Here is a 21,797-nt window from a genome sequence, read left to right as displayed (position 1 = left end):
GATCTTCTTCTCACTGATCTTCTGCTAACTGTCCTCCCATGTAACAGTTCAAGGATTAAGATAAAAGAGGGGAGAAGACAACCAGAAACTCTTCCAAGTCCTCATAAACTTAAGAACAGAGACAGCATTCCATTCACAAAATACTTATTTTGAAACATAAAATAGCAACATATGTATTTATCTCTATAGAAGAATGAGCATTAATTTTCTTTTAAATATCTGTTGACTATTTTTTTCTTCTCTGATTTCTGGATGCATTTCTTAATAGCTCACATGTAAGTGTGATTTCCCATTATTGTATACAAAAGAAAATTCCTAAATAATTGGCATGCTGAACAGCTTAGAAAAAAACTCTAAGTTTTAAAACTTTAGGGCCTTAATAGAGAAATATTTATATTCAAAATTAATATTCAAACTTTGCCTTATATAAGGTTGAAATACATTTTTTGAAGTAATCCTAAAATAGGCAGGAATTTCAACCTTTAATTTCAGAGTCCTTAAGTAGAACACATTCAGTGTTCAAAATATTTTACTATTTTTACAAAATATATTTGTTCTGAAGAAAAAAAATCACTCCAAGTTGGAATTTAGACATTCCTCTTAAAGAATGATTTTAGATTCACTGTGGAATAGCTAGAGAGACTGCCATACCCTTGAAAAATGCCAATTTGTCTCTACAATTATGAGACTATATATGTGAATCGGGAATGGCTTTTACTTCAACAATCCTGATATTATTATTATTATTATTATTATTATTATTATTATTATTATTATTATTATTTTTGCTGAGACATGCAGAGAATTTTTATTTATCACATATGTTGATACACATACTTATATTTACTTTTACAACAGATTCACAGACGTGCAGGCAAGTTGTTAGGGCTCAAGGGTTTAGCACAGCATCTAGCACACAGTAGGCTGTTCAATAAGGACTTGTCATATTTCTTAAATGCCCCCTTTTGGTACAGTAAGCTGTCAATCACGTTACGAAGATGGTTGTTTTTGTTCAGTACACTACATTTTTGCCAGTTAGGAATTTCACTTTGGGGTTTTTTTGTGTGTGTGTGTTTTATAAGGTTTTTTTCTTTTGTTTTTTGTTTTTTTCAGTTACCTTTAGAAGTTTGGTGGCAGGGCCCCATCCCCCTGTCCCCAGAACAGAATAGTTCTTATTAGAAGTTTCTAAGACGGGGTAATTCCAGCATGCAAAGTGTGACAGGACATAGCTGGGAAGATGAGAAGCTGCGGCCATCATCTGGGGTAATATATTCCTTCGCAGTTGCTCCTTGCAGCCTGCGGGTCTTCTTCGCCGCCCTCTTCATTAACCCCATTAACAGGCAGGATCCTCATTTGCTTCACAGTGGTGCTTTTGCCAGATTCTCCCGCACCCAGCAGCGGCAGGCGGCGCGTGGCCCGGGAGACCTGCTCGTCCTTCTGCAGCTGCTTCTCCATCTTTCTGGGGGCCTCGTGCTGCACCCTCTCCCCCTGACTGGCGCTGGGCCTCAGTCTCACTGTGTCCGATTGTTGATTTTTAGGCATCACCGTCATACTAGAAAAATAAGAGAGTGATTAGCTTTAATCAGAGCATTTTTAACTAATTTTGGGATCCGATTTGCCAGCTTTTGTACAGCCAGGACTAATCTCAATTGGTATCAGAAAGTCAGTCTTCATCTGGGCAGCCAGAAGCAAGAGCATGGACACCTGGGCTTGGCTGCTATTTCACCTGCTGAGACTCTCTGGCTATTTCTCCTCTCACTAGACTAGACAGGACCGTACAAGCTTCCAGAAAATGCAGACTCTCTGCTCTGCCATCTGCATACACACTCACCTCCAGTGGTAAGAAGCTATAGCCTTTTATTTTACTTTTTGACCAGGGGGGTTCCCCCTTACTTCCCCACCTAAGTCGAAGGAGGTGAATTCCCACTAATTACCACCAGGCGACTCATCACAAAACCATCATCTTCCCAGCAACTCAGTCCCAGAAGTCTTGGCCCTAGTGAATCCCTGACAATTTGTTATTAACATGAGAACATTTTTTCTTTTGTCCAGTTGGACCCTGCTCTCAAATTGTTATGTTCACCCTTACAAATCTCAAATGCCTAAATGTTTCCTCACCACAAACTTTCAAAATTCCTTCACTGATGGTTGCAGGAAGCAGAATTAGAGAATCCGTTTTATGAAAACCAATTGCGCCATGACTTAGTACCTGGAGAAGAGACCACCCACTTAGCAAAGAAAGCAGAGTATCTTGTAACAATTACACACCATTTGGTCTTGTGACTTGGAGACTGAGTCTATCAAGTTTCAAAAGCAATCTGAGATTCTCCATTACAGGGGGATATGCAATGTTTTAATCAACTGTAACATCTTGCTTGCTGTCTTAGAAACCTAAAGATAACTGTGACAATGACACTAGCACAGGGAATCTTAAACTGTGTAGTGACAGGGATAATAGCAGGAAAGTGCCAGCAATTGCAGATCCAGGAAGGGCTACTCCTCTCAGCCTTAGATGGGAGCTCCCTAACACACCACCTGGGGACAACTGTGAAAACACCCTTGCCCCAAAATGTCCATATCCCAATCCCCAGAGCCAGTGGATGCCACCTTAAATGGCTAACAGGATTTCACAGATGGGATTACACTGAGGATCTTATGATGGGGATCTCATCCTGGATTGTCTGGATGGACCCTAAATGTAACCACAAGTGTTCTTATCAAAGAAAGGCAGAGAGTGATTTTGCTGCAGACAAAGGCAATGTGAGGATGAAGCAGGGGTTGGGCTGATGTGGTGCAAAGCTGAGGAATGCCAGCAGCCACCGGAATCTAGAAAAGGCAAGTGTCTTGCCAATGGGCTTTAGCCCCCGGCAAGTTTGCTATGGATTCAGCGTGAACAAAGAAAATGACAATAGAACGTTCTTGGCATGTAAGGTTTATATGCTACTTTATTACCACAGTGGCAGGTCAATCACTAAAATTCCATTTACTCAGAGCGATTCTGCATGGAGCAAGCTGGTCTTTGCCTCTGGGCCTCTCTGTCCACACAGCTGTCCTCTGGGCCTCTCTCCTCAGTGCTGCCACCACTACAGCCTCTGCTCTGCTCATCTGCAGCCTTGCAGCCCTGCCACCATGTTGCGCCCAGAGCACTGGGTGTAGCTCTTTATATAGAGTCAATAGCAATGTATTACCCACATGTGTGCAGTGAGCTAGTCAACCAGGGCCAGGTGAGAATCCTGGCCACAGAAACTCTCATTTTATCCACAGCAAGGAAATGGACTTTCCCCTAGAGCCTCTGGGAGGGAGCGCAGTCTTTCCAATTCCTGATATGAGCCCAGTGAAACTGGTTTTAGAATACCTGACCTTAAAAACTGTGAGAGCATAAGAGTGTTTTGTTTTAAGTCATGGAGTTTGTGATGATTTGTTACAGCAGCTGTAGGGAACTAAGACATACCTCGTAGGAACTGTTGCTCTCATGAAAATATGTGACTGGAAACACACTTGGTAATGTGTCTAACACACAGTACTTACCCTGCACATGTACCCCACTCCTAGGAGGTGAAGCTTTGATATTGAGGGATTGTGGAAACCGGTACAAAGGTCACCATTTCTTCCCATGTTCATCCTGGTAACAAATGCTTAACACATGAAGATCTTTCTCCACAGGCCCTTTCTTCTCCTATTCCTTAAAGATAGAGGTAATTTCTCCTCACTTAAGTCACATTATTCTTTTCCTTTCTACTTTTTTCCCCTAACACTTCATGCAAGCAGTCTTTCTGAAGTTTAAATATATCAATTCTCAATGATTCAGACACTACTCCAAGCAACTGCCTGAGCTTGTGTTTTGAACCCTTTACCCCAACACCCCACTTCCCTCCACCAACTGCCATTTCTTTACCCATAAACTTTCATTTGTCCTCCACCTTATGAAAATCAGCTTCTAAGAAAGTATCTAATAACAAACTTAGTGTGGATTTAAAACAAAGGTACTATTTCCCTCAGGGAGAGCATTTTTCAGGAGTGGTTTTGTTTTACTTTTCTCCCCTCTCCCCACACCCCAACCTTGGGCAAACCCAGATCCATATCATGGCTCAAACACTTAGCTTGATTCTATGAGGCTCGGTTTTTCTAAGAGGCATCTGAGGGCAGCCCCCCTCTCCTGGGGCTGCTGAGAAGACCATTCATTGCCAGCTCTCTCTCAGGTAAGGTGCAAATTGCTGCCAGGAAGCCCTGTTACCTCCCATATCCCTGGGATCATAAAGGCGATTGGTTCAGGGAGGGTCTGGGCAGGCCTATCATAGTCAGGGGCAGTTTCTCAGTCTCTAAAATGAATCCTTTTAGGGCAAGAAAGACATGCATCCATGAATCTGAAATTCTCAAATTTTCCAGAAGCTACCTTCTAGCTCTTGAGAAATACATGCAGGGAAAATACTGCTTATTACTACCCAGAGTTTTGACCCAGAATCCCATACAAAATTTTAAATCTTTTGACGTATGTGGGGACTTTGGTGAGCTGTCACTTAGGGCCTAGGTCAGTACCTGGCTCAATCTGGAACATGGACTATCTGCATCATCATTACTTGGAGGGCTCGTTGAAATCCAGATTGCTGGCTTTCCCACAAAGGTAGGAAACGAGGATGACAGGGCCATGATCACACATTTTTGATGATTAGCAAACAGTGAGCACTCTGGTTCGCCTAAAAGCAATTTGAGTAGCACCTTTGGCACCTTTCCTCCAGGTCCACGTCCTTACTTTAGCCTTACAGTTTCCAAACTGAGTAAAGGAAGGGCAAGTGTTCTAGAAAGGGAAGGGACCCAGCACAGGAAAAACTACTGAGTTCACAAATTTAAAAATAACAAAAAAATTTATTATGGCAAATAGTTCAAGGGGGGAAAAAGTGAAATTAAATGAATATGAAGTATTAGGAAGAGGGTGGAGAAGCAGTGGAGTGGAGCTTACCTTCCTTCCTCAGCTAAGGTGGCACAAATGTTGTATACACTTGGGGTGTCATGATACGGCATGATGAGCATAATGTGTAGTTCTGGGAGTCACATCAAAGTGCCACAAACTGTCCCCTCAGAGGGATTCTGCAGGGAGAAGGGCTGTGTTTCACTATTATTCAAGTAGCCATCAAATTCATGCTTGTGTTTGTAACTGCTATAGGCGGGGCTTTCCTCTGGCTGGCCTGATGCCAAGGCAGGTTTTGGCAGTTTGCGAGCCAGGTGCAGACTGTCCAGGAGGAAGGAGCAGCAGTCTGTGTATCACAGAGGGAGGCCTTGGAGCTCCATAGCCAGCTAGAGGGGTGGAGTACCTGAAGCTTCTGAAAGTTCCCAACCTGCTGGGCAGAGTGCGCTTGGACAATTTGTCTACATGTACTTTGTCTTGAGCAGCAAGCTGTGTGTAATCCTTGCCCCTTTAGCAGCCCTCTCGCTGTTAGGAAGTCTCTCAGACTTGCAGCCTTTCTTTTGTCCCAGAGCAGCGGGATGTGGATCCCTGTTTTCCACAAGTGGCTGGAATCTCAGTCTCTCCACATATTCCACCTGTCTTAGCTTTTCAACCCCACAAAACTCCAGAGCACCATGCAATGTATGTTCATGCTCCCAGAGCAGATCTCCAGGGCTGTAATCCTAGGCTTCCACCCCCTCCCTGCTTCATTTCTCTTCCTTCCGCTGGTGAGCTGGGGTGGGGTAAGGGTTTGGGTCCTGTCTGTTCACGGCTTTGGTACATTACCCTGTTTGTGAGGTCTGCTCTTTTCTCCAGGTGTATGCAATCTGGCGCAGCCTTCTTTCCTATTGCTCTTTTAGGATTAGTTGCATTAACTATATTTTCGTATTACATGTGGTTTTTGGAGAAGGTCTCTGTCTCACCTCTCACACCACCATCTTTTTTCAAATGCTGGTATTGCTTCTTTTTTATTGTCATTGGAAACATAGATTTTTTTTTTAGAGTAGTAGAACTGTTTAACTTATTTATTTGCAGCGGATTAGCTAGGAAGCTGTAAAATCACACTAACATGAAGAAAGTTTAAGTTTTATTTACAGTCAGAGTGAGCATTTCAGGAAAATCAGGACCATTTTGGTTAAATAGTTGTGAGTGTTTGGTCTAAGGGTATATTCAAACTGTGGCCATTCTGGTTTTTCTTTAACAATCCCCCCTATTGGTTATTCTGTCCATTGAACTGAAAGTGTGACCAATTATTAACATTACTCTTGGTCACCACATTGTTTCTCTTTTCATGATCCTTGGAGGATCGCAAACCAGTATTTCAGCAGATTCTTAGAACAATTCAAGTTCACAAGTTTTTGCTGTTCACTTCTGATAGAGATTATCTGATGCATCAGTGGTTGCTGACAAGCATTTAAGACTCTTGAGAGACTACAACACATAGGGGATATTAACAATATGACTAATATGACCAACTGTCTAAAAAATACCCCCAAGCCAAGGTGCCCATTCCCCCAAACTTAACCAACTAAAAAGATCAAACGGGTTATAATCAGATTGAGATTTTGCTTTTCCAAACTACTCTGCATTTAGGGGGATAATATTATTGGGTTTCAATTTTTTTCCTGAGTTATTTACATAGGCACAGCATGATGTATTAATAATCATGCTTATTCTTTCTTGTTCAGCTAGTAATAAATAGTCTAAAGCTACATCATGGTCTAATGCAATTCTGGCTAAAGTGTTTATAGAATTTTGTTGCAATTGTTGAGATTTTTGCAATAGATAAGGTGTCTTCTAATAAGATTCAAGTGCAATACTTCATTGGTGTATTTTTCAATAAACTAAGTGTCTAGTTTTTAATATATAAGGCACATTGTTGAAAGTGAATCATGGAAAATTTTTTAGATCTTTAGCTAATTAGGATGTAGGGAAAATGATAGTTTTAGATTTAGTGATTACAAGTTAAAAGGTTGGGAGAAAGTTAGAAATGTGAGTTTGGAAAGTTGTGGCCAGATAGATATTAGAGAATCTAGAAGAATTCAGCATCCAGTCCAGTTTGCAGTAGATAACAAAACCTCAAAGACAATGAGCAGAACTAGAATCTGATCATGGGTGCTCTACACTTTTCTACTGAAATACAATCTCTCTCTCTATAGCCATCCTGTTTTACCAAAAATAATCGTATAACACTAATTTGTTTGTAAAATTGTTCTCATTTAATTTGGTCTGGTTATTTACATAAGCACAGCAAGAATAATGATTTCATGCATATATTTAAATGTGGTTTTTCAGTTAAAGTTTTGCTGATATCCAAGGGGCTTTACTGGCTCCATAAAGTCAGCTTTAGTTTCTTAAAATAGTCTGGTAAAAAAGAATCTTGGATTTTTTAAAGTCTAGACTAAGAAGCATGAAAGGTCAGTGAGATTCTAAATGAGTACACAATCTCAAAGATAAAATTGTTAAAAATTTCAAGATGTCAGCATAGCATTAAACCAAGTGTGAAGCCCTTCTGAGCATGCGGCTCTGAGTACATAGTGTGTCACAGAAGCCATTAGTGAGCATCCTGAACATTATGGAAATGGAGCAACAAGAGACATGAATGGACACACTTATTGCATGTATCTCATCTGATTATATGCATGCTCCATTCTCATCAGATTTCACTTACAAATCAAAAGTTCAAAGACAAATTATTGAACATACCAAGATGGCAAAAACAGAGCATTAAACCATGTGCAGAGCCTTTCACAGTACAGGTCACATATCCATGAAGCTAGCACTGCTCTCCCTTTCCACTTCACACACTCTGGCCTCAAGCAATAATAGTAAAAAACCTGTTCCTTTCTTCTAGATGCTTCTGCACAGACGAGTCACACTACCCAGTGGTAGTAAACTGAGGGCTAATGGAGGTGATCTGGTGGATAAACCTGGAAAACAAGTTGTTATTGGCTGGAGAAGGATGTTTTAATCTCTTGCACCTCAGGGAGGCCTGAGGTGAGGGCTGGACTAGGGTGAGAATGTAAATGTTCGTTATCCTAAAAAAAAGCCTTCACAATGAATTGAATGCCTAAATTCAAAGCAATTGTTTAGGTTTCTTTTATTCATTATTTTATCATTCCAGAGAATATTTGCTGATTTAATTCAAATTGCTAAACAGATGCTTACATTTTAACTATGAACAGTTAGATATAGCTTCTACCTTTATGCAACTTGAATAATCTGGCAATGAATGACAACAAGTCAGTGCCACCAGGACTATCAAGGGGAAAGTGCATGGCACCCAGGAAGTACAAAGCAGCCTACTGAGGGGGCTCTGAGGACAGATAAGGCTTTTTGGAAGTATTCACTTCTTAAGAGCTGCATCATGAAGAGTAAGTGGGCTCAGGGGAAGGAGAGACTGATCTTGACAAACAGAACGGCATGGGCAAAAGCAGCAAGAGGACATACAAGGAAATTAAAGAACATTCCTTAGGGATAGAAACAGGAGCCATGTGTTCTTTAAGGACCAAAAATACCTTAGAGAATGCGAACTTCATCTTCAGTGCAGAAGCAGCCACTGAAGAGTTTCATATTCAATCCTATTTGCTTTTATCACTCTATGAAGAACCTAAGTGGAGAGGCTGCCGTCAGAATAGGTACTGGTAGAGTTTATAGAAAGGATTAAGCAGATGGCTGGATTAGAGGGTGGCACATAGTGGTGTTTGGACGTGAGAAACACTTAGGAGAATTTAATGGGACTGAATGGCCTGACGGCACACGGAAACGGTAAGGGAGAATAAAGGCTCAGTAAGGATTCCACAGAGTTCTGGAGGGGTGTCTGGGTGGACGCTGAGGCCATTTCCTGCTGCTAAAGCCAGGTAATTGAGCAAAGGGAAAGAACATTTCAGATATCTGTAACTTCCCTGATAATATCCCGTTAATCCAAAACTTGCTCCCTATCTTAGTATCCCGGAAAGCTGCCTTCGTGCTGCAGAAGGGTCGGTCTGGGCGGGCAACGAACCACGGAGATTCTCCTCACCAGAGGGAGCCCGTGAGCACACCTTAGAAAATTGGAAGCCACAAGACTGAAAAAGCCGGAAGCTTTTGAAGACCCAAAAATACGCTCCGCCAGAGGTCTAGGACTCCACCCCTAAACGCCAACGACTCCAAACTGGAGAAGGCCGGCGGGTCAGCGCGGCCGGATGACTGACTCCGCCCCCGGAGAGGCGGGAGACGGACGGTGGATGCCCGGATGTGGATTTGTGGGGCGAGCGCGTCACAGGAGGCCGCCCGGCGGGGCGGGACTCGACTAGCGTCGCGGCCGCGCTGACGTGACACGTGACTGCCCCTCAGCCAGCCAATGGGCAAGCGCGGCGGAGAATTTCGAATGTGGCTGCTGTTGTTGGCGGGCGAGCAGAGACCGTGCCCCAGGCTTGGGGGACCCGAGCGTGGGGCGCACGGCGGAACCCTCGCGGAGCCTTGGGATGTAAGGAGCAGGGCGACCGCTGCGGCAGAGGTGGGGCCCAAGGTACCGTGTGCACGTGCCGTGGGCGGCGGGTCTTCGGGCCCGGCCGCCATCCTCCCGCCCGGCTCTCTGCGGGGCCCTGCGGATGCGGAACAGGGGCGCCGTGACCCCTGCCGCTCTCCCCTCGGGGGTGTCTCTGCCGTCGTGACTTCCGAGGGCCGGAAGCTCAGGGCTTGGGATCGGACTGAGCGCGCGCCTTCCTCTGCGCAGCTCCCCGGCTTGGCACTCTCTGATGCCCCAGCTTCCTCCCCCGCTACCTAAGTGGGGCCCCGAACCTCCTACCTTACGCAACTGTGTGGATTAAATGATGTGAAAATAAACCGTTTACAGTAGTGAAAATCCTGGACCGATGTCAGGCCGCGCTAACTGGCAGCTGCTGTTGTGCGGCGCGATGCGGTCGAGAGCCTTTAAGGTACCCAGCGTCCCCGAGAGGAGGGCCTGCGCCCTGCGGGGATGACGAGATCAAAGGGCCCGCTCCTCTCACACCCAGCTCCTCACCCAGTACCGCGCAGACTGAGGCAACCCCCGTCCTCGGGCTGTGAACTGTTTCCATTTGTCACCCCGCCACACCCCCTTTCACATCGTCGGCCCAGACAGGGAATAAAATTTAGGATTATACGGCAGATTTCTTTTGCCGCTTTAAATTGATGACATGTAATAATGAAAGCTTTTTAGATGAGGCTTTGGCTTTTAAAATACCTTAACTAAACTACCTTGAAGAGTTACTTAATGGCTGTTAAATATCTGCGGTTGAAACTTGAAAAACTCCATGATAGTATGTTGTTTTACACCATTAGTGCTTTTAAAAAAATAGTTATGCTTGCTGTACTGGAAATATCCTGTATATATTGTATCTACATTATCTGCATAGAGGAAAATAACTGAGGCCTGGGGAAAATATTCGAGAAAAATGTAAGTTTCAGGAAGATATTTGACTATTAAAGATGAAGGTGACCTTGGTAGTGAGAATTGTGTATGTAGATTGTTGTAAGAAATAAGAATTTCTCTTCATTTTTAAGGTCTGCATAGTGCAATCTGGGGTAGAAGATGTTCTTGAAAAGTAGTTCGACATGCTTAGTGGCAGAATACTGAAGTGTGTCTGATCTGCAGTATTGAAAGATTTAAGTATATTTATGTATTGACATACTCAATAGCATACTCACTGTCAATGCATGTTTTGCTACTTTTAACTGTATGTGAAACAGTCATTATTTAACATCTGGCTTGCCGTATTCATGATTTACTTGGAGTTAGCAGATCTGAGTTTTAGAAATAACCTGAGAAAACTGGCATGTTCCACTAACCCAGCTTCCACTCTTTGTAGCTTTCTAATTGTTATAATAGCGTATTCAAATTGCATGTAGACCTACAAAGTTTAACTAAACTTCTGAAGATCCCATTGACTTTCTTGAGAGATGTGCATTTTCTAGTAATATTGAGTTAAAAGAGTGTGGAAGAGACAAGTAAGGGAGTGGCCTAATCTAATAAATTAATAATATTAATTTTAGAGAAAAAAATGGTAAGTAAATCCCAGATATATGATTGCCTGTGAACTACTGCTGTAAGCCTAATAAACACTAAACATTGGTCATAAGCATGTAGGAAACATAAACAATAATAACATCAACATATAATATTTCCCATAGTGTCCAGGATACAGTAAGCCCCCAATGAGTATTTGTTAAAGAATAAATAAGTGCCATATTACAGAGTTTGGAGGTTTACTGAACCTGCCTTATATGGTACCTAAGGAGGATAATGTTATGCCAGAAATGTTAATGAGATTTCAAAGCTACAAAATCTAGGTTATCAGGTTAGCTAATTCTACAGTTACAAAGTTTCTACTTAACCCATTCTTTATGAACAACCTGTGTTTTCAATCTTGTTTTATATTTGATAATCTCTTAGAAAAAACTAAATCTCTTTCATTGTTTTAAATTTTAGGCAAAAGATGGCCAAGGAAAGGTGCCTTAAAAAGTCCTTTCAAGACAGTCTTGAAGACATAAAGAAACAAATGAAAGAGAAAAGGAATAAAAACTTGGCAGAGATTGGCAAACGAAAGTCTTTTATAGCTGCTCCATGCCAGATAATCAGTAAGAGATTTTCATGTTTCAGGTTTTCTGTTTTTATCACTTTTGAAGTTTAGATTTAAAACAAAATTTTAAAAAATTTTATCCTCTTTTAGCCAACACTTCTACACTGCTAAAGAACTACCAAGACAACAACAGAATGCTAGCTTTAGCTCTAGAAAATGAAAAGTCCAAAGTGAGAGAAGCCCAAGAGATCATCCTACAGCTGAGAAAAAAATGTTACTACCTCACATGTCAGCTCTGTGTACTGAAAGGAAAACTTACTTCACAACCAGCAGAAGAATCTGCTCAGGTATTTTCTTGGCAAAGGCTCAGTTTCTCAGGAAAAAATGTCAAAGCCATGAATTAATAGTTCAGATAGATTATTATTTAAATTAGTGACTGGTAGCTGTGATTAGTGAATTGCTCAGCATGTCTTTCTTCTATGCTCTAGCACAGCTGTTGTGTGTGGCCAGTGAACAGACTTCAGCCTCTAGGTGGTTGTGGCTTGTGCTTGTATAACTTGGTTCTGAAAGCAGGCAGCACAACAAGGTACAGAAGGGATAGTTCAGCCTTTTGTACTACTGGTTCCTTGAATGTTCAGCTAAGTGAGTCAAAAATAGGGCAATAAGCTAAATGTCTAAAAGTGGTAGTTGAAGTGAACTAGTCCAAAAGTTTTAGTCAGTGCTGTAAATCTTAGCTACACTATGTAGTTCTACTACATCCTGTGGAGTTTTATAAGAACTACCTTACTTTGGGGGATGGGAAGTATTTATGTATTTATGAAAAATCACTTTTATCTATTTGGCTAAATAAGGAAGACTATGCATTAACTCCCAAACAAGAAAATCCCTGAACATTGTGCTGTCCACATTTTAAATCTGATTGTTGTGTAGCAGGTCCAGCCAAAATGTAACAGACATGGAGAAGGCTTGGTTTAGGATATTCTGTGTGTGTCATTGCATGTTAATCTGGAAAAGAGTAAAGATGAGTCAGTTTCTCCTTTTCTTTTCCCAGAAGCCACTGTCAGAAATTATAAGGGGCAGAGAAAGAGAAAAGCAGGGGTTAGTGTCAGGTTTTAACAGAACAGTTGACTTCCTTCCCAGGTGGCCATATGCTTGCTCTGCTGGCAAAGATAGTTGTATTAGCCCTGAGGTCAAGAGAGCAGAGAAGAAAGCCAGACCATAGTGATGAGGGCAGAGGTACAGACTTGAGAAAGGAATTAAAGTGACTTCTGTTGACAGGAACTCTCGTCTTCTTCACACAAATCTACAGATCTGCCTGCCTGTATCTATACTTATGTCCCCAACTCCTGTCAAAGGCCATGCCCTCCTAGCCTTGGAAATCAGATTCCCTCCTTCCCATCTCCTGTAGGACTTTGCTTCTGAAAGTTTGTGCTCTCCCCTAACATGTATCTCCATCTCTGCTGACTCATTCTAGCTATTATACGCATATCCTTTAGTATCTCTAATCTTAAGAGAAAAAGAAAATAAATGAAACTTGTTGAGCTCATATCCCTCTATCCCCTCATTCCTCTGCTTCTCTTCACAGCAGAATTTTTCCAAAGAGAACAGTGCACTTAGTGTCTTCACTTCCTCAGCTTCACTCCCATTTGAACTCACTCTTTTCTGGCTTTATTTCCTACCTTCTGTTGTCACTATGGGCCAAGGTCACGAAAACTTCCATGTTACCAAGGTCAGTAGTCACTTATCTTTCTTCTTGACCTTGAAGTAATAACACAGGGATTACTGTGCTGGACATACTTCAGTCTGTTCACTTTCTTATCCATCATACTCTCCTAGTTTTCTTTCTAGCTGTCTCACTGTTCCTTGTCAGTCTTCTTTGCTGACTTCTTTACTTTTAAATGTCAATTGTCCTAGACCATCTTATCTTACACCCCTTCAAAGCTTTAAAGAAGCAAAAGTCCTACAGGAGATGGGAAGAAGGGAATCTGATTTCCAAGGCCAGCAGGGCATGGCCTTTGGTAGGTGTGGGGGAAAGGTTAGGCAAGTGTAGATACTGTTTATCTGCTGGTGACTCTAGATTTACAGCTTAAAATCCATACATACATACTACTATTTGATATATCCACATAAATATTGATAAAGTATCTCAAACATATTTTGTACAAAGCACAACCCTTTATTTTCCCCTTTCCAGACATATTGTGTACTTCTTCCTCTCTCTGTCATTGTACCCACTTCCATGCCTATTCAATCTGAGCACACTTTGTATGTCATGACCTTCCACTGGGTTTCACTTCTGTAGTCATAGGGCTGCAGTCCTAGCTAATATCATGTCTTGCTTGATTTTCTATGGTGACTTCTTAACTCCTGCCCTTGGCCCCTTTCAATCCATTTCATACAACAGCCAGAGATCTTTTAAAACCTTAGATCAGTTTAACTTAATATTTAAGTAACTTCCCATCACACTTAGACTAAAATTCAAGCTCATGGCTCTCAAGGCCTTGCATTAGCTGGCCTCTGCATTACATCTCTTACTGTTCTCAGTGACTATGTTCCACACGACTTGTCTTTTCTAAACACAGCAAGGTTTTTCCTACATCATGACTTGTATTTGCTCTTTCCACTGCTTTCTCTTCTTTCTGCTCTTTCAGTGGCTCACTACTTTGCATTCTTCAGACTCAGATAAAAGTCATGCCACCTAAGAACCCTCCAACCTCAAGCACTCTGTTACTTCACCCTAAGTAATTTCCTTCATAGCACTTATCACTCTGAATTTACTTACATATCTCTTTCCTTTCTCTTTAAAATTTTCTTTCTACACAAAAACATAAGCTTTAAAAGGGTAGGACTTCATCTGTTTTTTTAGCTGCTATAGACCCAGTTCCTAGAACAGTGTCTGGCATCATAGTAGACTGTCACTAAGTATTTATTATTGAATATATGAATGCTTTGTTATGAATATTTCACTTGTGCCAATATTTTCTTTGTTTTCATACATTAACAGAACCAGGAAGTATGTCCCTCCAGAATGGACTCCAGTATTCACAACTCCAGGGATTTATTTGTGAAGGATTTACCGTTAGTATCAAATTCATTATTGTAATTATTAATACCAAGAAAGATTTAATTCTGTGATGATTTCTGAAAACAAATTTACATCATTGACTCTTGTAATTTGAGTCTAATGTTCTCTCAACTGAGAATGTATTTTTAAAAATTTAATATGTTGACATTCTGTTACATATAGCCAAACTAAAGCTTATATGAATTACTTTTTTTATGCCTAAGAAATTGCTTTAAAATTTTAAACTGTTCTCTTCAGTTACATATTTCTTTTATCATGTTTAAGTTCTAAGAAGGACTCGGTTATTCAAATGATGGTATTTTGCCAGTACTACAAATAGTCTGACTTAAAAAATAAATATAATAAAACATCATATTTAACACAGCTGTCATACTGCTAATTCAATTCATTCTTAAATACAATCAGACCCACGTACCTTCTACCCTTCACTTAGATCAAGTATACTTTGTTTGCTTATGAGTTATTGAGATATATTTACATATAGAAAATGCAAAGATCTTAATTATGCAGTTCAGTGAGTTTGACTAATGTACATACCTTGAGACGAAAACCTTAAGATACAGAACATAGCCTTAATGATAGCCTGGGGTTTCTCAGTCTTAGCGCTGTTGACATTTTGGGCCAGTTGTTCTTTGTTGTGGAGGACTGTCCTAAGCATTGTGGGATATTTAGCAGCATCCTTGGCCTCCACTAAATACCAGTAGCACATTATGAGAACCATAAATGTCTCCAGATGTTGCCAAATATCCCCAGCGGGGGTGGGGGGACATAACTGTCCCCAAGTAAGAGCTACTGTCATGAACCACTCCCTCATGTCCTTTTCGAGTCTATACTCCCCTTGAAGAAGTAAATATTAATAAGATTTCTATTCCCATATTAATTATAATCAATAGTTTTAAAACTGTTTAACTTTTAAGATCTGACAAAATATTTATGTAATGGACAAAAACGTTGAAGTAATTGTAAGATTTCTAAAACTGTTTTTACTTACTATAGCTCTGTTACTTAAATTTATATTTAGTTTTTGATGTCCAGAGGGGAAAAATTCTCTACAGAAAATAATAAAATAATAATTAGGATGTAACAGCCAGTATTAAAGCATGAAGAAAATTTCTTGTTCAAAGAACCAAACAGGGACAAGATTTTTTTAAAAAAATGAACAGTGTTAACTTCAGAGGAGTCAGTAGTTAAGCACTGTAAAAGCATATCCTACCAAAAACCCAGTTTGACTCAAGATAAAGCAGGTCCTAAAGACTTGAGTAATCAAACTATTTCTTTAATATATTTTATAAGTCCTTGATTGACTGTTTCTCCAGTTACATGAAATTATGAGTCATGGCACATTTTCAGAAGGAACTGTCCAATTCGATACGTTACTTCTTCCAGTGGGAGTTGAATGTCAGCTGTAACAGATGTACTGATTTAGAATGGAATTATGAAATGATACTAAAAGAAAGAAAAATCTTAATTTTAAGAAAATCTTGATTTTGTTTTTTTTACATAATTGCTAAGTAAATTTTTATTTTTCATTGGTATTTTCTAAGGCAAGTTCCTGTTCATGAAGTTCTCTCTCCAAGACAAGAATCTTTCCAAATAGAAGGTAATTCAAGTGAAAAATAAAAAATATTACTTAAGGGTAAGATGGGATCTTTGAGAACAAGTAACAGTTAAATTTCTCTCGTTTTTTAACTTTTTATATCTGCTCATCTGTTAGTCTGCTCAAAGCAAACCTGTTTATGTAACACAGAATAAGTTTTAAAATCCACTTATTATGCCAAACCTATAGTGAGAAACCTTGGGTATTAACTATGGCTGCAATTTACTGAGCCTTACTCTGGGTCAAGCTCTGTGTTAGGCATTATACGTACGTTATCTCACTCAACCCTCACAACAACCTTGGAATATAGGTAGTCACTCCCATTTTATATACACTCAAAGAAGTAAAGTGTCTCATAGGAAGTAGCCCAGATGCAGATGGTAAGAGCTGATCTCCAAAGCCCTGCCCTCTTTTCTGCTTTCAAATTGATGTGTCTCCGTTCTCAGATATCAATCCTATCTGAACTAATCTTTGCAGAAGGAATAGCATTTGAATAAGCAGAACCAAATATCCTCACTTACCCTAAAATTAGAGATTGTATTTCTTACCTGAAATACTTTCTAATTATTCCAGTCTTACTCACTTTTCAGAGAATAATTTAGCTCCCACTTTCTTGGTCTATTTGTCCCACTTTAGAATAGGAGGTTCTTTTCCTCTGAATACACAGATACTTATAGACAACTGATTTTTCCTTAAGCCTTTAAAACAGGGGGCATGTAAAGCCCTAAGTTAGAATACTTTTGAAGGTTATTTAAGATTCTTTCACAGGTCAGATATAAGCCTTAAATTGGTCATTGCCAAATAGATGGTTTTATTATTAAGTTCCTGAGATGTTTATTTACTTACAGTAAATGTGGAGAAACTACAGAATGGCTTTTCATTCATTCCATACTTAATTTTAGATTCTAAAGATTTTTGAAATTAAAATTTCCATAAAGTAAAATTATTTTTCTCTTATTTTTTAAATTCTCAGAGCAAATACCTACTATTCCTCAAGACAGACTAGTATTTGATCTGGATTCAGATGAAGATAAGTCTACTGATAATGTCTTATTACCTAGAACTGTATCTCTCCGTCGCAATTTAAGGAAACATTTTAACGATTTATGTCAATTCAGTAACTTAGATGATCTTGAAATCAGTCATTTGTCAAAGCAGTCTTTTGAATTGGAAAGAACTAGATTTGTAGATCCACTAATAAACATGCACATACCTGGTAATGTAGAACAAAATGTTTCTCAATGGAACAAGAATCAAATTAACTTATCACGAAAGCTTATTCATCCAGAAAAATCTAAAACCAAAGAAGACATTTCAGAGGATAAATCTGAGCAAATTAAAAGTAAGCATAGATATGCACAAGGAAGAAAGCAAAAAGAGAAAAGAAAAGCTAACAAAAGGAGAAAGTCGAAATCTGTATCAAAGTATAAAGGCAGCAAAAGTGAAAATTTAAGTGTTTCCAAAAAAAAGTTGGCTAAATCTTTCACTTCCAGTGATGCTTACAATTTTAATTTGGAAGAGGGTGTTCATCTCACCCCTTTCCGACAAAAACTGAATAATGATTCTAAAATGGAAGACAACAACAATGAATCTGAAGTGAGCACCTGTGAATCGAGTGGTTCGGGAGATGATTCTGATGATCTGTATTTGCCCACTTGCAAGTACAGTCAAGACATCACCAGAGAATCAGATGAAAGACCAGTCACCAGGCCTCGATCTAAAAGAGCACCAAAATATAGGGATGAAAAAGAGACAGAGTGTTCTCAGACAACAAAAACTCCTGCCAGTAAGTGATCTACTTGTTTGCCAGCATTTTTAATATTTATGATAAATGATCACTCCTGATGCTTATATACTACTTACCATCTGTTTCTCAGGGAGGTTAGAGACTTAACCATCTTTTTCTTTGGGGAAAGTTGCAGTGTGAGTAAATGGTGGGGGGCTGGGAGAGGATCAATCACAGTTGTGTTGCTCTGACCTGCTTTAAGCTAATTTGAATCCTCTTTAAGAACCATTACTACTTGTTATGAAAAAAGCAATTTTACTTTCAGTAAAGAAAGCTTTCTAAAAGTGAAGAAGAAAACTTTTTTGCGGAGTTAGGTTGAATTAAAGTATCTTTATATAATATTCGCCTGAAATACCCCCTTGAAAATGAAATCAAACTTGAATCAGTTACTTGCCATTTTAATGGCTTTGGCTTTATATTCGATTTGACAGGATCATGATGTAAAATAGTTTCTAGTTAATAAAGGTGGTCAAACACTAGAGCAGAAAACTTAGTCCTCAACTGAGAGGCTTCGTATTCTGTAAGACATTTGTAAGACATCTGAAAATGGTGGTTTAGAAAATCTTGCTTTTATTAGTTAGGTCAAAAGTAGGCAGCTTCAAATGTTGATATAGCCTGCATCTACCCACAAAGATTCTGATGTGGGAATTTTAGTTAGTGTATTCTCACAATGTTATTGTGCTATTCCATTTGATCCTCAGAATGACTCTGAAATGTAGGTGTCATCGTGCTTGTTTTGTTTATAGGGAAACTAAAGCCTAAAAAAAAAAGTTAAGTGACTTTCCAGGGTCTATCAGTTAGATGGCAGTATCATGCAAATATCTTTTTTTCTTTAAAATATGTGTAATGACATTGAAGTAAATCACAAAATTGGCAAAATGTTGATAATTATTGAAACTGGGTAACTGGGGGTTCATTATACTACCATCTCTGTGGTTGTGTAGACTTAAAAATTGCCATAGTAAGTTTTTAAAAGAAAAAATACACTCTGAAGTAGTGTTGCTCAGATTGGTCCCCAGACTATTAGTATCAACATTACCTGGAAACTTCTTAGAAATGCTGAGTTTCAGGCCATACCCCCATGCCCTTTAATCACAACCTGCATCTTTTTAACAAGTTACCCAGAGGATTTGTATATACATTAAAGTTTGAGAAGCATCGTTCCAGAATATAGCAACTGACCTGATATTGTTGCTTAACCATATTTTCCAAACTGAGATTTGGAATAATTAGTGTAGTACAGTATGCTTATGTGGGGATGAAAAAGTCAGATTATTGAAAACTCAGATAACCCTGGAGAACTTGGTTGCTAAATATAAGTCATTTTAGTTTTTCTTGGGGAACAATTTGCTTTTCAAAGCTATTTGAAAAGATTGTCTTGCAGTGTCCTTACTGTGTACTGGGTACATGCCTCCCAGTGTAGATGTAGCTCCAAAGTAGAATAACTTGGATGCTGATGATAGGAAAAACACTGGGTCACTTTCTAACATGCTCACTGTACCAGAGGGGCCTCTTTCTTCTGGTTTACACAGAGGTCATGATTTAGAATTCTCATTTATTTCACAGAATGAGTTTAAGTGGCTTTAGAAAGACTATAGGAAGCCATTTGATGATAAATATTGGTACTGCGAGGTCTTGATGACTCTAAAGAACAAGGTGTGACTAAATGAAGTCCCAGAGTTTAATCCATTATGCCCAAGCTATCCTAGGAGATTTTTAATTTAAAAAAATTTTTTAACAATGTTAAGTTTTACAGAAGGAACAAAATAGCAGTAGACTCATAGAACACTGAGAAGGCACTAGTGGTTACCAAAGGGGAGGGAGAAGGGGATTAAGGAGCACAATAATTTGCATTCACAGTATAAGTTGGTCACAGGGATGGTTGTACTACAGCATGGAGAATACAGTTAATGATTCTTCAACATCTTGCTATGTTGATACGGACAGTGACCGCACTGGAGGGAATGAGGACTTGATAATACGGGTGAACGTTGAACAACTGTGTTGTGTATTTAAAACCATCATAAGGTTGTATATCAATGACACTTTAATTTAAAAAAAGAAAATGTTAAGTTTTAGTAAGTTGTATCATTTCTTCACATCTACTATAATTAATATTTTAATGCTACCTGGGATGAAAAATGGTAAACAGGTTAAAAAACCTGTATTATGTAATGCTGGATTTTTTATATATTTAGGATATATAATTGCATACAATTTTAATTCCTGTCATTTGTTTGTTTATTTTTGCAGGCACATTACCTGAAACTCACCTGTCACCTCATCTTAGTCTGAAGGATATCACGAATGTCCCCTTGTATCCTGCATCGAAAATCAGAAAACTTTCTCTTTTTCCAAGAAAGAATAAAGACAGCCCAGTGTCTCTGCCTAAGCGTAGGTGTACAGCCAGTGTGAACTATAAGGAGCCCACACTTGCCTCGTAAGTATTGTATCTGGGCATTCACTTAATGGTACATGCGGGGCGAGGAAAGTTATGGAACTCTGTTCAAGAGTGAGTCTCATTTGAAATATAAAATTCTGATAAAAACTGAGGTGGTAATATTACATATTACATAACACTGTCTTATAGTGTAGTAACTTTATAACAATTTTTCCCCTTACAGGAAACTGAGACGAGGGGACCCTTTCACAGATTTGTGTTTCTTGAATTCACCTATTTTCAAGCAGAAAAAGGATTTTAGATGCAATTCTAAAAAAAAAGCATACGAAGCAAATACAATGAAGCGTTTGTTGGATGCTGTTTAAATTTGTCCTACACCCTCTTCTATTGCTGTTGGACAGTGCACAAGTGGGTCGGACCACGTTAGACTATTCTCTTGGCAGGACTCTGGTTCGTGAACATTTCTTCCGAACTGCTTCAATGTGGTGTTTTATCTTAAACCTTTAGTATTTGGTTTACTTTTTGTTTAAGTATAAATAACTGGACTTAAGCATTATAATAGTTTGGATTTCTTATACTGCCTAAAACCCTTAATTTTAGTCAAAATGTATCTTGTACCATTTTAGAAATTAATGATTTTTCAAATTAAGGTGTTTTAATTACAGCTTCTGTCATCTTTATTTCTCCCTTAAATAGAGAACACTAGGATAAATCATTTTTGAAGACAGACTGAGGATCTTTTGAAATGAAATAAATCCTTGAAATTCCCAGTAGGGTATACCCTAAGGTGTTTGTGGACCCCTTATACCATTGTTACATTTAATTTTTCAGATAAAATGTGTATATGAGATCATGGTTAGAGAATTGATAGTTGCTTAGGCTCAGGGACTAGGTGACTAGCTCTGAGCCCAAGCTCTAGGCGTACCTTGTTCAAAGTCATACCTCCCTGAATCACAATTATTAGCTAATGGTCTTCCAGGGTACCTCCTTATTTAGTCAAAAATCTCAAATGTTAAATGTGTGAATACCAAAGCCTGTTTTGTATTTTTGATCAATCAATGAGGGAATTCACTTAGTTCTGAAAGTTTGAAGCCTGTACTTGTGTATACCTCTTCAAACTTTAAAGCACAAGGTTATCCATTTTTAAAGAGCAATAAAGTTTCTCTAGATATTGCTTGTTTTTTTTCTTCTGTTCTTTAAATATCATTACTGGTCACCTCCACCATCCGCATCCTTCTCCCACTGCATCTTGGGTTTCTCTGCAGTCGTCGTCATGAAACTCAGCTCCCCTGCCACACTCCATTTAACACTCTGTTTTTTCATTGTGACATCTCCAAGTCCATGATCAAGTGTTTTTTACTGGGTGATCTTCCAATCCTGACCTCAGATTTTCTTGACTGAGTCTCCATATCATTCTGCATTCCTTATCAGCCCCAAATCCTTT

At 39.3% G+C, this 21,797-nt stretch overlaps 2 protein-coding genes across 4 annotated transcripts; one reads left to right on the top strand and one right to left on the bottom strand.

Annotated features, from left to right (window-relative positions):
• Nucleotides 1-260: 260 nt before the first annotated feature.
• LOC140846532 (guanine nucleotide-binding protein G(s) subunit alpha-like) lies at nt 261-9,164 on the bottom strand. Of its 2 annotated transcripts, none has more exons than XM_073223205.1 (4): nt 8,964-9,164; nt 8,461-8,552; nt 4,958-5,085; nt 261-1,552 (listed from the first exon to the last, which is right to left on the bottom strand). In XM_073223205.1, exons 3-4 carry the CDS (start codon nt 5,026-5,028, stop codon nt 1,255-1,257), a joined length of 369 nt encoding a protein of 122 aa, XP_073079306.1. In that variant the 5' UTR covers nt 5,029-5,085; nt 8,461-8,552; nt 8,964-9,164; the 3' UTR covers nt 261-1,254. The 2 variants fall into 2 exon arrangements, with proteins under 2 accessions (XP_073079306.1, XP_073079305.1); XM_073223204.1 differs by having other exon boundaries at nt 8,986-9,164.
• A 137-nt stretch (nt 9,165-9,301) lies between these two features.
• SGO1 (shugoshin 1) lies at nt 9,302-21,526 on the top strand. Of its 2 annotated transcripts, none has more exons than XM_017680612.3 (8): nt 9,302-9,440; nt 11,394-11,542; nt 11,635-11,831; nt 14,489-14,562; nt 16,114-16,169; nt 17,140-17,952; nt 20,206-20,392; nt 20,577-21,526. In XM_017680612.3, the coding sequence occupies exons 2-8, from the start codon at nt 11,401-11,403 to the stop codon at nt 20,716-20,718; spliced, it is 1,611 nt and encodes a 536-aa protein (XP_017536101.1). In that variant the 5' UTR covers nt 9,302-9,440; nt 11,394-11,400; the 3' UTR covers nt 20,719-21,526. The 2 variants fall into 2 exon arrangements, with proteins under 2 accessions (XP_017536101.1, XP_017536103.1); XM_017680614.3 differs by having other exon boundaries at nt 9,317-9,452.
• Nucleotides 21,527-21,797: the final 271 nt, after the last annotated feature.

The sequence above is a fragment of the Manis javanica genome, chromosome 15 (assembly GCF_040802235.1).
Source record: "Manis javanica isolate MJ-LG chromosome 15, MJ_LKY, whole genome shotgun sequence".
NCBI lineage: Eukaryota > Metazoa > Chordata > Mammalia > Pholidota > Manidae > Manis > Manis javanica.
Note: the sequence above shows the minus strand (reverse complement) of the source record. Positions and strands in the feature narration are given on the sequence as shown.

What these genes read in the sequence shown, in the direction of transcription:
- LOC140846532 (XM_073223205.1), bottom strand. Translation starts at nt 5,028, where the DNA reads ATGCTCATCATGCCGTATCATGACACCCCAAGTGTATACAACATTTGT. An exon ending in ACCTTAGCTGAGGAAGGAAG is followed by an intron (nt 1,553 to 4,957) that starts GTAAGCTCCACT and finishes TTATTTTTCTAG; the next exon opens with TATGACGGTGATGCCTAAAA.
- SGO1 (XM_017680612.3), top strand. Translation starts at nt 11,401, where the DNA reads ATGGCCAAGGAAAGGTGCCTTAAAAAGTCCTTTCAAGACAGTCTTGAA. An exon ending in TGCTCCATGCCAGATAATCA is followed by an intron (nt 11,543 to 11,634) that starts GTAAGAGATTTT and finishes ATCCTCTTTTAG; the next exon opens with CCAACACTTCTACACTGCTA. An exon ending in CAGCAGAAGAATCTGCTCAG is followed by an intron (nt 11,832 to 14,488) that starts GTATTTTCTTGG and finishes ATACATTAACAG; the next exon opens with AACCAGGAAGTATGTCCCTC.